Source organism: Ailuropoda melanoleuca, chromosome X, assembly GCF_002007445.2.
Source record: "Ailuropoda melanoleuca isolate Jingjing chromosome X, ASM200744v2, whole genome shotgun sequence".
In the NCBI taxonomy this organism is placed as follows: domain Eukaryota; kingdom Metazoa; phylum Chordata; class Mammalia; order Carnivora; family Ursidae; genus Ailuropoda; species Ailuropoda melanoleuca.
The window spans coordinates 37,612,050-37,627,672 of record NC_048238.1 but is presented as its reverse complement, the minus strand read 5'-3'; the positions used below and the strand labels follow the sequence as shown (position 1 = coordinate 37,627,672).

At 46.1% G+C, this 15,623-nt stretch overlaps 1 protein-coding gene across 4 annotated transcripts in view; it reads left to right on the top strand.

Moving 5' to 3' along the window:
• Positions 1-15,623, top strand: part of NDP (norrin cystine knot growth factor NDP) — a 79,727-nt gene that overhangs the window by 62,332 nt on the left and 1,772 nt on the right. For all 4 annotated transcript variants that reach the window (XM_034649558.1, XM_019808937.2, XM_034649556.1 and 1 more), the window contains one exon: positions 6,299-6,678. In XM_034649558.1, the coding sequence (XP_034505449.1) occupies positions 6,505-6,678 (174 nt within the window). In that variant the 5' untranslated portion in view covers positions 6,299-6,504. The remainder of the gene's footprint in view (positions 1-6,298; positions 6,679-15,623) is intronic.

Sequence of the window (15,623 nt, the reverse complement as noted above, 5' to 3'; positions counted from 1 at the left end):
CATAGGGAAGATGCAAGAGGGTTGGATTCAGCTGATATCGCCCTCATCAAAGGAAAGAAGTACTTCTATCAGGACTGCTCACTACTAGCCTTTGTCCTCTTCCCATTTGGTGAAGACTGGAAAGAAACACTACAAATTTTAAGACAGCTTTAAGAGACATGGGGGCTGGGTAAATACCCTCGCCAGCCGCTTCTTATTATCAACAGCATATTCTTAATTTATAACTATATTTGGTACATTCAGGCACGGAGTCAATTGGTGATTAAGGGCCCTTTTTATTTCAGGCCACCAATATGGCCTCATCAAAAGGACAAATTGTTATGACTTGACCTTCAGTTTTGCTTCAGGCATCACATTATGCCTTGTTTGGACTTTTCTGCAGTCATTAACTTCCTGAGTAAGAAAGGAACCCTTTCTGCAGTACTGCTTTGGGGAAAATGAACCCCCAAAGCAGGTGCCGTCCTCTGAGAAGGTAGGATAGAGTTAGAGACTGTTAGAAATGGAGACAACCACACAAGCGTCTGGACCAATCCATTCATTTTGTAAATGGGGAAAACAGAGTCCCAGAGAAGGCAAGGAACTTGCTCAAGATAGCACAGCCAATGATGGGAAGGGTAGGGCTCCGAGCTTGAGGCTCCTCAGCTCAGCCATCCTTCCAGTTAGAGCAGGAAGATGGTCTTCGGGTTTCAGAATGCAGTGGAATCATCATCTAATATTTCTGACCAATGAGTATGAAACACCGGGACACACGACACTTAGCACGGGCTGGACATGCGTTTGGGGAAGAAGAGGTCCAAGCTGTAGGTAAATGGGAGTTTGGATAACAATGAGAGGTTCCTCTGGATGTCCCGAAAATCAGGATTTAAAGTTTCAGTTGAGTCTCAAGGTCAAGTCCTCCCACTCCAGTTCCTCCCGAGACAGTAAAACTATTTAATCCAAGGACACGCACAAAGGAGGGGCCCCTTGATGGTGGGCTCATTCTCAGAAATTACTTCTGTTTCCAGTTCTTTTTTGCACCGTTATTTACTCTGGGGCTGTGACTTATTGCTTCTCTTCCAGGCTATATTTCTCCTGCCCTCTTCCTTCCCCCATTGCTCCTCTTCCTCCATCACCACCACTGCTGAGTTTGGCCATGCTTGGCTAGTAATGCAGGTTGGGGGGAGCACAGAGTCCTGGCCCAGACTGGAGGACTGCTGGTGAATTGCAAAGATGTCCACCTCTCTCTGCCAAGGTGGCCTTGTGGGGGCAGACATGGCCTCACACGCGCCACCACCTCTGATTGGAGAATGGACACCGCGAGCTGACAGGGGGCAGGAGCTGTAGCCTCCCCAGTGACCTTGTGGTTGCCCAGCCTTGGTACGGCTGCCTCCGGGTCAGCCCAGGCTCGGCTACTGAGCGGCTACTGATGTGCCGCCAGAGAGAAATAATATCAAAACCCATTCATTGAGCGCATGGGATGCTTTATAAAATCCAACATGCTGTTTACAGTTTATAAATTAAGTGCCTTGGGAAGAGGCATCTGACTTATTCTCCAAGGCATCTAGTTGACTAGATCCAACCGGAATTCTTGGAGTTCCTGAAAAGGGGCTACTTAGCACTTCACACTCTCTGATTAGACCTAGAATTCTTTCTTTCCTAAGCCTCGTCTGAAGCGTTATCAAGTGGCAAGCTTTCTTCCACGCTTCAATCTTTTTTTTTTCTTTTTGCCAATTCCTTGGAGAGGGTCTCTCTGTTCTGCCATCTTTACCTGACTCATGCCTGATGTGATTGTCTTAAACGAGAGTAAATATCAAATCACTCTGTCTGTGACGCTGACGCCATTCCAGAGTCATGATATTTTATCTGCTTAACTCGATCTTCTTAGAAACGATGCAGTGCGTGTGGGATATGAATTAGATGTTAAGGGAGTTTAACCTTGGCTCCAAAAAATCACCCAGGAAACAACAGTCCCAGACTCTTCGCTTGTAGACGCAGTGAGCTGGAAGAAGGAGCTGGAACAGGACCTATTTTTTTTTTCCCCTGCCCATTACTGTTATCTGCTAGAGCAAAAGGAGACACGTAGTAAGTGCTTAATGAATATATATTAAATAAATATTTGTAGAAAGAAGCCACAGGAGGCATTGCTTGCTTATATTAGTACTGAAAACAGCCCAGGGTGGGAATACGGGTACCGAAGGACCGCCCTCCCTTGCCTGGCAAGTAGCGCAAGAATAAGGCCATTCTGGGCACATGCCATTGTCTTAGCCTGTTGCTAGAATAACTTGCGTGAAACCAGCACTCGAGCCTCTGCCAGGCAGAAGGTCAGCCCAAGAGCGAGCTGCTGTGTGGACGCAACACCATCTCTCACCCAGGAGGCTGGGCCGCGGTAAGCTCTGCTATATCATTTCCCTGAGGATGACAGGTGGGGAAATCTGGGCACCAGTTGTTCTTTTCCACTGGTATCGTTTGGAGGGTCGCTCCAAAGTCGGGCACGCCGGCCTACGTGCCTCTCCTGCCGGCAGAGGCTCCACGTTGGAGCTGGGAGCATGTGGGCTCTGTACAGCCGCCAAGTCCGTGTCTCAGAGCCTGTACCCAGGGCACGGAGCCGCCCCCGAGCCACCAAGCACAGCAAGCGAGCGGCTTTCTCAGTCAATCCATCTCGGGCCGGCTGGGCCGAGGTTCCAAGTCTTGATGGGCAGCGCTTGATTTTAGGCTTTAAAAAAAAAAATGAAAGCAAATGGGAACGAATTGAATTTTGAGGAACATGAGTGAAGCTCCGGCAAGACAGGCGTCGGTACCCCTGCGCTGCCAGAAATCAGGGATCTCAAGTGATGTGAATTTCCTTCATTTCGATGCTACTCTTTGTGACGGTTTCCCTCGGCACCGCGCACTTCTCATCCGGGCACAGCCCACCAACACCATGTTCACACAGCCTGACTTCACGCCACTTGTTTCCTGAGCGTTATGCTTCTTTCTTCATTCAGTTTGCACACTTCGGGTGAAAATCCCAATGTTAAGTGGCAAGAGTCTTACCTTTAGGTTTTGAGAGTTCTGTGAGTTCTGTGGCCTATTTGGATTGTTGCTTGAGTTCTTATTTCAGGGTTTAATATAAAAACTGAACAAAAAGTACCACGCTTTGTGACTGTGTCGACCTGAACAGTGTATTTCTTATTAGCAGTCGAGCAACATTTTCTCTGTCATTCTTTTATACTTTGTTTATTACTACTTCTGGGTTCAGCTTATCATCTTGAAAGAGAAAAATCAGATAATAAAGTTAGATTTTGTGTGACATTAACTGTCTCTTTATCATTATACGCTTCACAATATTTGCCTGCAAAAGTTTTATTCACCTTTTCCGGGGGCGGGGGGGGGAGGCGCGGAATTCAACTGTGCTTGCAATTCAGGATGTCGCTACTAGGTGGCAGTAGTGCTTAAGAATTAATTGATCCACCAGGAAGACTATTTGAATAAAGAGACGAGCATGTCTTCCGATATTTATAAGAAATAAAACTATAGTACTGCTGAAAGACTCAAACCAGCACAAACATTCAACATCCATTAACTTAATTACTATTCTTAAGCGAAGTTTTGAAAAGAGAAAGTATAATTTTTTTTAAAATGAAGTTTTGGATAGAGAATACATTCACAAGTCCAGAAATTTACGAATAAAAATGTATACATACAGTGAAAAGTCCTTCTCCCATATTTGTCCATAACTAGTTGTATAGCCTCTCGAATATCCTTCCGGAGCTTCTCCGTGTAAATACAAATGAACACAAATATGTATTCTTATCCTTCCCTGGTTTAACACAAATCGGTAGAGTTTCTGCATTCTTCTTTATATAGTTCCATAGTATTCCAGTGTCTGAATGTTCTATAATAGATCCAACCAGTCCCGTAGTGATGGATATTTTGTGCAGGTTCCAATTTTATGCTGTGACCACCAATGCTGAAATGAATAAACACAGGCTTGTGTGATCCCACATATAGGATAATTCTCAGAAATGGACTAGCTGGGTCTAAGCATTCACATATACACGGTCTTGTTATTGACTGTTGTTGCTTGTTTTTGCCATCAAGCTATATGTTTTTCTTTCATTTGCTTCTTTCATTTAACCATACCTCCCGGCCATGGCTCTGAAGAGAAGTTGCTGGCAGTGGGAAGGGAGGGCCAGGATTGGAATGTCTACTTTTCCCTTCATCCCTTTGCCATTGACTCCTGGGGGAAATATCGATAGACTGGAGTGGTGAAAGAAGAAATCTAATAAATCCCTTTTCTGAGACTAATTAAGGCTTCAAAGAGTCGGATAACCACTTGGGATAATATAGTCATATTGAAACTCAGGAAATGGTCAGTGGTATTGCAGCCTCTGAACATTGAATCCAAGAAAGCTCTGGCTCTTTGAATTGAAATCTTGGTGAGTTTCAGTGTGATGTGCAGCTGAAAAGAAAACAAAAAAATGCTCTTTGGCATCCCTTGCCAATTTGGAGCTTTAGCTCAGGTTTGATCAAGTTCAATGAGATGTTGCAATTAGCATGCTCGGAAGGGAAAGTGGTGCAAAGCTGTATGAAAATATGGTCTTAACTTCAGGATTCTCTTGGGCATATGGAGATGGCGGTGACTGTGTAAGTATCAGGTGGTGTCATTGTAGAGCAAGAGGGGACTACAGACGCCACCTTTTCCAATTCTCCTATTCTACAGATGAGGGAACTGGGGCCAGACCAGTTTAAATGCCCTGTGCAAAGTCTCCTAGTTACTCAGTGGCAGGGCTCGAGCCCAGGTGGGTCTCCTCATTACTGGTCCCTGCCCTTTCTGCAATTTACAGGATTTCCCTGACACATACACGCTGAGACTTTGCCATTGCCAGGGACGCTCTTGTCTGGAACGGCCCTTTGCCACAGACCCTTTACAGCCTGGGATCCCCCATGCCACACTCAAAAGACAGCCAACTGAGGTTAAGTGGGTCTGGGGCCATTCTATTGGAGCCAAACTAATTGACTTATATGGACTTGAACTTTTTTTTTTTTTGAAGATTTTACTTATTCTAGAGAGCACGGGGGGCGAGGGGCAGGTGCTCAGAGGGAAAGGGACAAGCAGATTCCAACTGATCAGGGAGTCCGACTCAGGGCTCTATACCAGGACCCCGGGATCATGACCTGAGCCGAAGGCAGACACTTAATCGACCGAGTCACCTGGGCGCCCCTGGACTTGAACTTCTAATCTTGATCTTATCAGTATTTGTCCTGTTTATTTGGACTGCCCAGGAGTAAGAAGTTAAAAAAAAATGTTGTACAATGAACAAAATAATCAAACTCTTATCTGAAATACCTTTGAAAGTTTTTCTGAAGTTTTAATGATCATGTTCCTTTGGTTTGGAATGTCATGACAGGTCTCCCCAGTTGTCCTAAATGTTTGAAAATATTTTTGACACTGTCTTCTGGTGTGATAAAAAGCACCCATGTTGGCCATGCCTAGGAGGGTTGGTGAGGCGATACGGGGAGCTCTCTGCTTTGTCCAAGAAGTATATGGTTAAAAGAACAAAGCAAATTTCAAGAAAACCCATATACCCCGATCCCATTTTAATGGGAAGTCTTTGCTCTGACGACCACTTCCTTTTTCAAATTATATCACGCGCTCAGACTACCGAGGCTCTGCAGAATGTGTGACTCTTTGGCGAATACGCGTGTGTTGCTTTAACCACACTGGAGGCCAATTAGCATAATGTGTATTTCAGATGCCGTTTGCCACTGATGCTGGGTGGCACTGGGCTTAAACCAAAAACAGGATGAGCCTCGAGCAGGATGAGCCCTGGTGGAAAACTAGGTGGGTGGGTGGGCATGCACCAGGAAATGGAAAATGTACTTCTTTCCCGTGGGACGTGGCCTGTGTTCATTAGCGCTGACCTGCCTCCTCTCTAGAGCTGTGATGCCAGAAATCGCTGAGAAACTGAATAGACCCTCCCACCCCCACCGGCCAGGGATGAGGGTGAGACCACCCAATTCAGCCGTGCTGTGGCCAGAACCACATGTCTCCTCTTTACCATGAGTTCAACCTATTCTTGCTCCTCGAAACATGGACTCCGGCAATTAAAGCCAGCGTGTGCTTCCATTAAACCATTGTGTCCACCTCCAAATGGTTACAAATAAGTGATGGGGAGGGAGTGGGTTAGAATGGATGCCGGCCTCTGCTAACGGCACTCCAGAAACCAATAGTCTTCCCTCAAAATGACATGGACAAATTCTACTCGATACCTCCTGGGTTCCATTCGTTTTTCCGGGTAAATGTTTCTGGCGAAAATAATTTCTGTTTTCATTCCAGCTGCACAGCAGCTATGGCGGTGATGGATTGCAAGTGGAAAGAGTAAGACAGAACTCGGGCCTTCAAAGGACAATGACAACCAGAAAGCTTCGGCCAGATCCTGCCCTTTGCTTGAAAGGAACTGGAGCCTAGGAGGCAAAGGCTTTTCCGATTTCTAGTCCTCTGCCTCCCTCTGCTGTTCCTTCTCAGAAGTTTTCCTTACAACAATGAGAACTCATGTGCTAGCTGCATCCTTCTCCATGCTCTCCCTGCTGGCGCTAATGGGAGATACGGACAGCAAAACGGACAGCTCCTTCATGATGGACTCGGACCCTCTGCGCTGCATGCGACACCACTATGTCGATTCTATCAGTCACCCGTTGTACAAGTGTAGCTCAAAGGTAAGACCCAGATCTCTGCGAAGGTAGCGTTACTTCCCAGAGACAGGAGAGAAGGCCATATTCCTTTGTCAGGGGATGGAGAACAGTGACCGTAGCCCAGACCTGAGCTCGAGGGCGGGCCCACGGGGCTTGTGGGAGAATCGTGCTTTCAGGGTCTCCCAGCACGCTTTGAACCCTTGTCAGTAAAGCCGCCTGGTCGACCACGTACATACCCAGACAGCTTCTCTCTTTCCAGGCTGCTCGAAGTCAATAGGAAAGGCTGGCAGGTTCTCACTATAACACTGTCGCTCCACACAAGGTGAGAGAGGACTGTTTTGTCCCTGGCTGTGAAATTCAGGAGCAGTAGCGTTCTTTACCAAGAAAGGAAAGTGGAGCCTGTGGGTTCTCGTGACTCCTTTTACCTCCACCAACAATAAAGAGGAAGTGGCTGCAAGAAACACGATTGAGCAGAAAAACGTACTTCTTGGGGGTGTGGGGGGAGGGCTCTTCAAAGACAGTCCTGATGGAATAGTTGCTCGCTGGCCTTGTGGTGTAAGCCTTTATCCACCCGCCATGCTCATGCTAATTTCAAAAGAAACATGGCAATTGGATCATTTCTCATTTTTACATGGATTATCCAAATCATTCTCGTGTGACGTAGGTTGTATGTTTCTTGTGCAAGCAGCCTATGCGAGGGATGTCTCAGTGTTGGGACAAGGCGTACGAAGGAATACCACGCTTCGAAGGCCACTGAGAGTGGCTGGCCACCTGGACCACCCAGAAGAAAGGCACATAGTAGCGAGGAACAGACTCAGAATGAGTATCTCACGACCGTCACTGCCCCCGAACAGTCACGTGAATGAAATTTGCCCACATTTGGTCAATAAGAATGTGTTTAGCCCAGCCTCAGAGATTTTCACTGTAGGCCTGAGACCAAAACCGCTTAAGCATTCTCAGATGGCAAGTATTTTTTCAATTACCAGTATAATTAAGAAGTTTTTGTAATATCAACCACTAGAATTAAGACCATATAAGTTAATGTCTCTACCCTCCATTTACAAACATGATGACTCCTGTCTCCCTTTAAAATTTCCATCACTTCTCTGATTACAACTCAATGATAATGGCTTGTTTTAGTCTGGGGCACATCAGAATTTGAGTTAAATCATTTTAACCATTATATTAATAAGATCGAGGACTGTGGGAAAAAATAGAGACTTTCCACTTAAAAACTTTCTGGCTCTTATTTGTACTTGTAGAACTAAAAAAAGGAGTAAATAGATAAACTTAAATTTTTGTAAGACTGCAATCCCTTCTTAGGCAAAAAAAAAAAAAAAAACTACAGCAAAGGAAGGGGAAAAAAAAAGACGGGACATGTTTTTATAACTGTGATTGCTCAGAAATTGTAGGCCTGAGCAATTATTAGCTTCTCCTCCCCTCCCCCTACAGATAACACTAGTATTTGATGTGTCTTAGTCCATGGATGATTTTTCCCTCTGTTGAGCTGTTCTCTGTAATCATGATTGTATCACGAAAGTGGGGGTTATTAAAATTATTTCAAGGAAAATGTCAGGTAAATAGGAGCATCTCTGAAACCTAAAAAAACAATCTGGAAAGATTTGGTGAAATGATGGAAAAGCACTTTAGGCACGATCACACTAGTTAAGGGCAGGTCAGAGAAGAGACGTCGTTAACAAACTCACGGTACTTGAGCGCGACTCCTAGAAACAGACTTTAGTCTACCTTCCCTCACGTCCGTTCCTTCCAGAATGCCACGCTAAATAGCGCAAAATTGTGAGTAGCAGAAATGTGTGTAATTTCATGGGAACAATCTGTTTTCAAACATCCCAAATGATCACAAATATAGCAATGGTTTTATGTAAATGGTGCTTGTAATTATAAACCTTTCTTACTTGGCCTTAAAATATGCCTGGCAGAGTCTCAACTACCCAGACCTTTCCTGGATTAGATTTTCTCCTTGTCTCCAAGAACAAACACTGTTTTTCGTTTTTAAATAATCTATAATTCTTGACTCTCACAGACTTGGGCTGGTCCTCTTTCTAATGGGTCTCATGAACAAAATTGTTCTTTACAGACTTGAGATCAAACATTGAGCGCGGGTCTAGAAAACAGCCAACAGGGGTTGTTACAACGAGGAGACTACGGTCGATCTTTCCTCTCTACATAAATTTTCCTTCCACGTGATGCTCAAAGGCTGTTGTTTACTAGACACATGCCTACCATTTGCCTGTCTGTTGTTAGTGTTTCCTGACTTAGATTTATCCAGTGTCTGGCCTTGGGAAGACAGGTGTCCGGGAGAGTGTGACTCAGGCTCAGGGGAGGGAAGGCATCTGCTTGAGCACCTAATATGTGTCAGGCGTCTCATAATATATGATCTGATCATTGCCAACAAACCTGTGTTGGAAGGCATTACCAATCCCATTTCACTGGTGGGGCAAACTGAAATGCTAAAAAAGTAGTCAATAGATTGCTCATTCAGCCCACGAGTGGTGGATCATTTCTCTTGCAACTACTTGCATCTTCATATTGGAGAAATACAGGTAGAATGCAAAAGCCACTATTAAGAAGTCCAGACTCAACTTCGGATCCACTGGAAATAATGATTTATAATCAGTGATCTTTCTAGAAAATAGGAATCGTTGTGAAAGTTCTGTGGGAGCCTGTCTGTCTACTCCCCCTAGCCCCAGGATCCTGTCACCCATCGCTTAGCAATTCAGGAAAGGGATGAGATGGAGTCAGGCAGAAAAGATTGGCCACAGCTGTCCACCAAGGAGGTCATGTGACCACAGATTAGAATGTGCCTGGTAGTTTTTAGTGGTGACACCTCCTAGGACTGGATACAAAAGATCCTGGGAGTGGCAGGTTCATTGACAATCTTCCTGGAAACTCTGAGTGAATAAAGAATATAGAGCAAACAGACAAAAGGCCAGTGGTCAGTGAAACCCAGCCGTGTTGAGAACCTTTAGGGCAACCGAGGCATCTCAGACTTTGAAGGGAGAGAGACTTGGTTTCACATCCCAGCTGCACGGTGTGCCCAGGGGGTCACTTCGGGGGAAGTGAAATTAGTCTTTGGTGCCTCCATTTATTCCCACGTAATAAAGATAGACTGCTGTCTATCTAAAGGAGGGGGTATGGGTATTGGTGATATCTGTAAAGCATTCAGCGTGCTGTCTGGCATATAATAGACATTAATAAGTGATATTATGATCTTGATGATGAAGCTGTAAACTGGACAGGTGTTTAGACTCATTTTCTATTTCAGTCACCATTGAGACCTCAGTAACGGTTGGGATCTCATACAGCCTGAAAGGATTAGGAAAATGAACCTCATCGGGGTTCTTGTTAAACACAGAGGTCTGGCAGGGGTGGAGGGAGCGTGCAGAAGAGCAAAGTAACCGTAAGCCATCATGCTGGGTGTTAAGAGTGGGGAGAGAAGCAGAGGAGAAACAGATCCTGCTGTCTGACCTCCCTTCCCAGGTGAGTGGCGGGAGCAGGGAGTGGGGGGCGGGGGACAAGTTCTGGATGCGAGCCAGGGAGGAGTTTTCAGGGACTGAGGCTGGGAAAACAAGCTAATAGGCGGGCTTGTGAAGTCTGAGTTGGGTGAGGAATGGGGGTGGTGGTGGCCCTGAAGGGACTCAGAACCAGGACATCGGGTCTTCTGAACTCCAAAGGGCCAAGGAGAAGGACAGTCCAGGGGATAAAGGCTGGAGAACTTCCCAGAGGAATTGGAGAGGAAGCTGTTAAGATCCCCGAGCCTCTCCTAGGGCTGCTGACGATGTTCCTAGCGTGGTAGAAGTAGGGAGAGTTGGGAACATGGAACCTCTAACACCATTAACTACTGGGGAGATAGGACGTTTTTCTTTTAAGGAACGAATTTATATCTTACTAGGTGCAGGCCCCACAGCGGGCAATGGAGGCACAAAAATAGGGGCAGGGGGAAGACCAAGTTTTTTTGTTTTTGGTTTTTTTTTTTTTTAAGATTATTTATTTATTTATTTATTTGACAGAGAGAGCGACAGCCAGCGAGAGAGGGAACACAAGCAGGGGGAGTGGGAGAGGAAGCAGCAGGCTCCCAGCAGAGCTGGAAGCCCGATGCAGGGCTCGATCCCAGGACTCTGGGATAGAGCCCTGGGTGGAAGGCAGCTGCTTAACGTCTGAGCCACCCAGGTGCCCCGGGAAAGACCAAGTTTTTACCCTCATAATGCTGATCAGTAAATGGGGGAGAGGCGGAAAGGAAATGTTGTGTGTACAATGGCTTTGCGTCGGTGTGAGTTGTGACCAGAGCCTTCCCCTTGTTGCTTCGTTCCTCTGGTGGCAGTTTTGCTGATGCCTTCAGCCTGACACAGACCCTTTGGGCACTGACCTGGGTGTCTGGAGATGAGCTGCACCGTGATTTATTGAGGGTGCTGGGTAGGAAAGGAGTGGGTGCTGCAGAGGGGCCACGGGAGACGGGGTATGTAGCATTCACTGCCGAGAAAAAGGCAAAAAACTGTTCCTCACTTAAATGAGGGCCAGTGGCCAAACTCCCGTTCTAGGATAAGATGTTCTGTATGCAAAGTCTTTATTCTGGGTCTTTATTCTGGTACTGATGAAGACATCTAGTCAGCCATGGCCTGAGCCAAGAGTTCGCAGGAGTCCCTGGTGACGGAGGAAGAAAGTGGCTTTGGCAATGATTAAGAATCTTTCAACAAGGAGTGATGAAAACCATCTGTGTTTGGCTTTTCTCTTGCTCAGAAGATAGTTGTATATTGTGGCAGAAGACATAGCTGCCTGAGAGGTACGGTAGGTCACCAGAGAGAGCAGGGGCCTGGGGTCGCTGGGTGCAGTCTTTGGTCAGGACCCAGGAATCACAGCTGGCTATAACCCTCACAATACAGCCTGAACTTCCCCATGACCAGCTTGGGCCATGTAGGAAGTTCCAGGCTGACTGTCATGGTTAGGACAGAGGGCTCAGGAATCAAGCTGTCTCAGGTCAGAATGCCGGGCCTCCACCCGACAGTGATGGGACCTCAGGCCAGTGACTCATCCTCTACCTTTTCATGTCTTCATTTGTAAAATGGGGAAAGTTTACCTTTTGAAATGGCTGTTAAGAATTAGGTTGCGTGTGAAGGGCTTGGCACAGAGCCTAGAGCTTAGTAAATGTCCAATTCATGTTATATATCTTCATCATTACCAGTCTTTTATGATCACCCAAGGACCTTTCATTACTCTTAGCTTCAGCACATGGAAATCAGATCAGAACATGAAGGAGCCCATCCCTGAGCAAACTCTCTGAACCCCGCGGCTCTGTTCGTATTAGAAGGAACTGGCTTTCACATCCAGCTGGAGGAGAGTGACTCTGAGGTTGGGGGGAGACAAAGGGACTGCTGGAGAAGCTGCCTAGCCTTCCCAGCATCAAGCCACTTGCTGGGGGGGAACCTAAGAGAGCACAAATTAAACTGGACCCAGAGCAGATAACATGTATCTGTCATCCAGCTGAGCTGCGAGAAGTCCATAGAAGGTCAATGAGCAACAACCAAATGTGGAAACTGCTCCTTTGACGGTAGAGAGCCCCATGTGGGTTCTTTGTCAAAAGAAATTCATTTCCCGATGTCATAATGGAGCGGTGTGGAAACTCTCTATTACGAGCAGTTAAGTGCAGTGACAATACAGAGGAGTCTTCCCATGTCAGTAAGGTACCACCGAGTCACCCCGGCACGAGGAGCGTGCATTGACCACAAACTGGGTTTTGGCAGGTGAACTGGTGTTTGAAGGTGAACTGATGTTTGATGACTTGGTCAAGGAGTTAGACACAGTGTGGCACCATCCAAGGAGTTTCTGGGAGTCCCTGGGAGTTCCCAGATCGCTGGGGAATGCAACTGGGGGAGGGTCTTGACGGTGGAGGAGACCTCATTTAGGAGCGCCCTTTCAAGATTCAGCTCTGCAGAAGCTTCGGGGCGGTGATGATGTATCCCAAGAAGTTCATAAGGAAAAGGGCAGCTTGTATGGTTTTGATATGGTTAGGGGTCCCAGAGGCGGGTCAAAGTAGATTGGAGAAGGGTGTGAGTTAGCTCATGCCTCAGGAAAACATTTTCATATCAGGAAGTGGGATATAATCGTGATTTAGACCAGGGGCTTGGTTTTAGGCAAACCTGGGTTTCATTCCAGCTCTGCCTTGTACCAGATATGTGAGTTTGGGCAAGTTAGTTCAACTGTCTAATGCCTCGGCTTCCTCATCTGTCGTAATAGTACCGATTAAAAGAGTACCTTTAGCATCGGATCGTTACGAGGATTAAATGAGATTAAATGTTGTAAGAACTCAATAAATGTTAGCTGCCATTATTATCATTTGCTAAATGATCGCTATCTAGTGATCAACCTAGAGAGGCACTTCTCAGGCTTTAACAGGTCCAGAGCCTTGCTACTCGATGTGTGGACGTTAGTGGTCTTGACATCACCAGAGTCTTATGACAAATGCAGAATCTCTGACCTCAGCCACATCTACTCAGGCACAATCTTCATTTTAACAAGATCCCCAACTGATTTACATGCATGTTCTAGTTTGAGAAGCTCAACTGGTCTGGAAGAGGTGAGAAGATGTTCATTACATCTGTAAAATAGGTGAGGCATGACAGAGACTAAAGCATGGAATAACAAGAGTGAATCTGGAAAGCAGGTATTTAGCCCTTCCATTCCTCATTTCTAGATCTTACCTTCCAAACGCCCCGCTGTAGCCCTCCAACACACATTGACAAATCACAGCTAGATTTTTATGTCGCTTCCAGGTTTGAGATGGGATCTATAGACTGGAAATCTCCCAGAGAGATTTCCTGTGTGTGTTGAGAATGTCAAGGGTCCTATGATTGTTTCACAGTCTCTTCTTAGAGGAGAGGGCATTTGAACTTGGCAGTGGAGGATAGTTGGGATTTCATTAAGCAGAGCTAGGAGGAAAGGGCATTCCTGAGAGGGGGGAAAGACATGAGCAAAGGCAAGAGGCAGGGAGGTTCAGAGCAGTTCCATGAACTCCTAAATGATTGAGCTTGATCAGAATAGGGAGTGAGTGATGAGAACTAGAACAGTTGTAAGGGAGTGGGTGATGAAAATGGGAGCAGTTGTAAGATTGGAAGGATACGAGATCCAGGTCATAGAGGATCTTAGTACCCATCCGGGATTTTGGACTTGATTCCAAAGGCAGCAGGCAGCCACTGAATGTGTTTATTGTATGTACATGTCTGTGCATTCTCCTTGCCCAAAAAGTCCAGCTCCGGAGATAGAGAGACCCATTGAAGGGGGCCCCAGCGTCTTCAGTGCTGGAGTTCTTGTCCTTCAGGAGGAGCTGAAAGTGGAGCTTGAGACCCTGAGAAAGTTTGGGGAAATCACAATCGGGTCAGTACTTCTACAGATGGCCCAACATTGCTGACTTGGTCGCTTTACAGATAGTGCAAACTACCAGGTCATTCCAGGTCTATATCCGGTTCACCTGCATGTGCGTCATTCTAGTGAGACGAACGCCATGTCTGTGCCTCTTGGAATTAAGCCCGTTGACACAGGTTCACTATATTCATCTGGACTGAAATTGGATCTCTAAAGACTCCATTTGGGGAGGTGACCTCTGAATATTGCTTAATCTGTGGAAGAGATGACCCACACTAGAGACGAGCACATTTAACCCTACTCCAAAGTGACCTGTCAGGGAGCTCTTCCCACAAACCAGCAGGTGTGGGGAGAAGGGGCTGGGGAAGACCTTGGGGTCCTTCTCATTAGAGGGATGGGGTGAGCACCAAGGACTGGCCCATGTACTACTGCTCTATGGCATAATCTCTCAAAGCCTATTTCATATCATGTCTATTTTGCCTAGCAATGGGAAGAGCAGGCAGGATAGCACCAAAGCCTTCATAAATTCAAAACAGCTTATAGCTGCCCTTTTCTCTCTGCCTCTGATTAATCCCATCCCACCATCTTCTTTGATAATGACGTTAATAATCTATAATGACCAGAAGTCGTCTTGTCTTCCTTTTAGAAAGATGAGCAGGCCATTTCCTTCTTTTAACTCTTAATGAATTAAGCTGTCCACCCTACCCTACCCATAACTGCCATTGCCAACATACCGAGATGTATGTATTGGAGACATAAATGGGCCTCTGCTCCACCTCCTTAAGCTGGATGGAAAATACCAAGTGTGTGCCTATGTCCGTTGTTCTGGGGATAACCTTGGTAGTTCGCATCAGATTCTTAAAGAAGGCTGTTCACTAAAGCCACTTTAAGGGCCACTATAAAGAACCCACAGCCTCTGTTACTCAGCCCAAGCTTTATTTTTTTTAACTTATTTATTTGAGAGAGAGAGAGAGAAGAGAACGAGCAGGGGGAGGGGCAGAGGGAGAGGGAGAGAGACTCTCAAGCAGACTTTCCGTTGACCACGGCGCCCGTGGCAGGGCTCGATCTCATGACCCTGAGATCAGGACCTGAGCCAAGATCAAGAGTCAGACGCTGAACTAACTAAGGCACCCAGGTGCCCCCAGCCCAAACTTTAGTACCATCCTAACCTACCTCTGGAGACGGAGATGGTCAGAATGAATGCATCCTGGTATTTGCCATAAATGACTCTAAGATTCGATTGCACAAATCTCAGGCTCCTTCAGTGGATAAGCCCAGGAGTGTGATTCCAGGGCCCAAAACATCCCTTGTTTCTGTTTCGTTCTCTTGTTTCAAGTTGTAGCGCCCAGAATATTTCTTCCTGAGTATCACTCAGGTTACCCTCTTTTTCTTCACCAGAAGCCGTACTTCCTTTTTTTAGCAATGCCTTGCACATAACATAGACCTTTTTCCTGTAATCCTTCTTCATTTACTCCCTGAGTTCAATTTGGAATGACTTTCTGCATTTCGAGACTGGTCTAATTGACACTGGGCCAATGGCAGACTTACCACCTTTTGATTCTTTGGTTTTTATTTGCCCATCACGGCGGGGG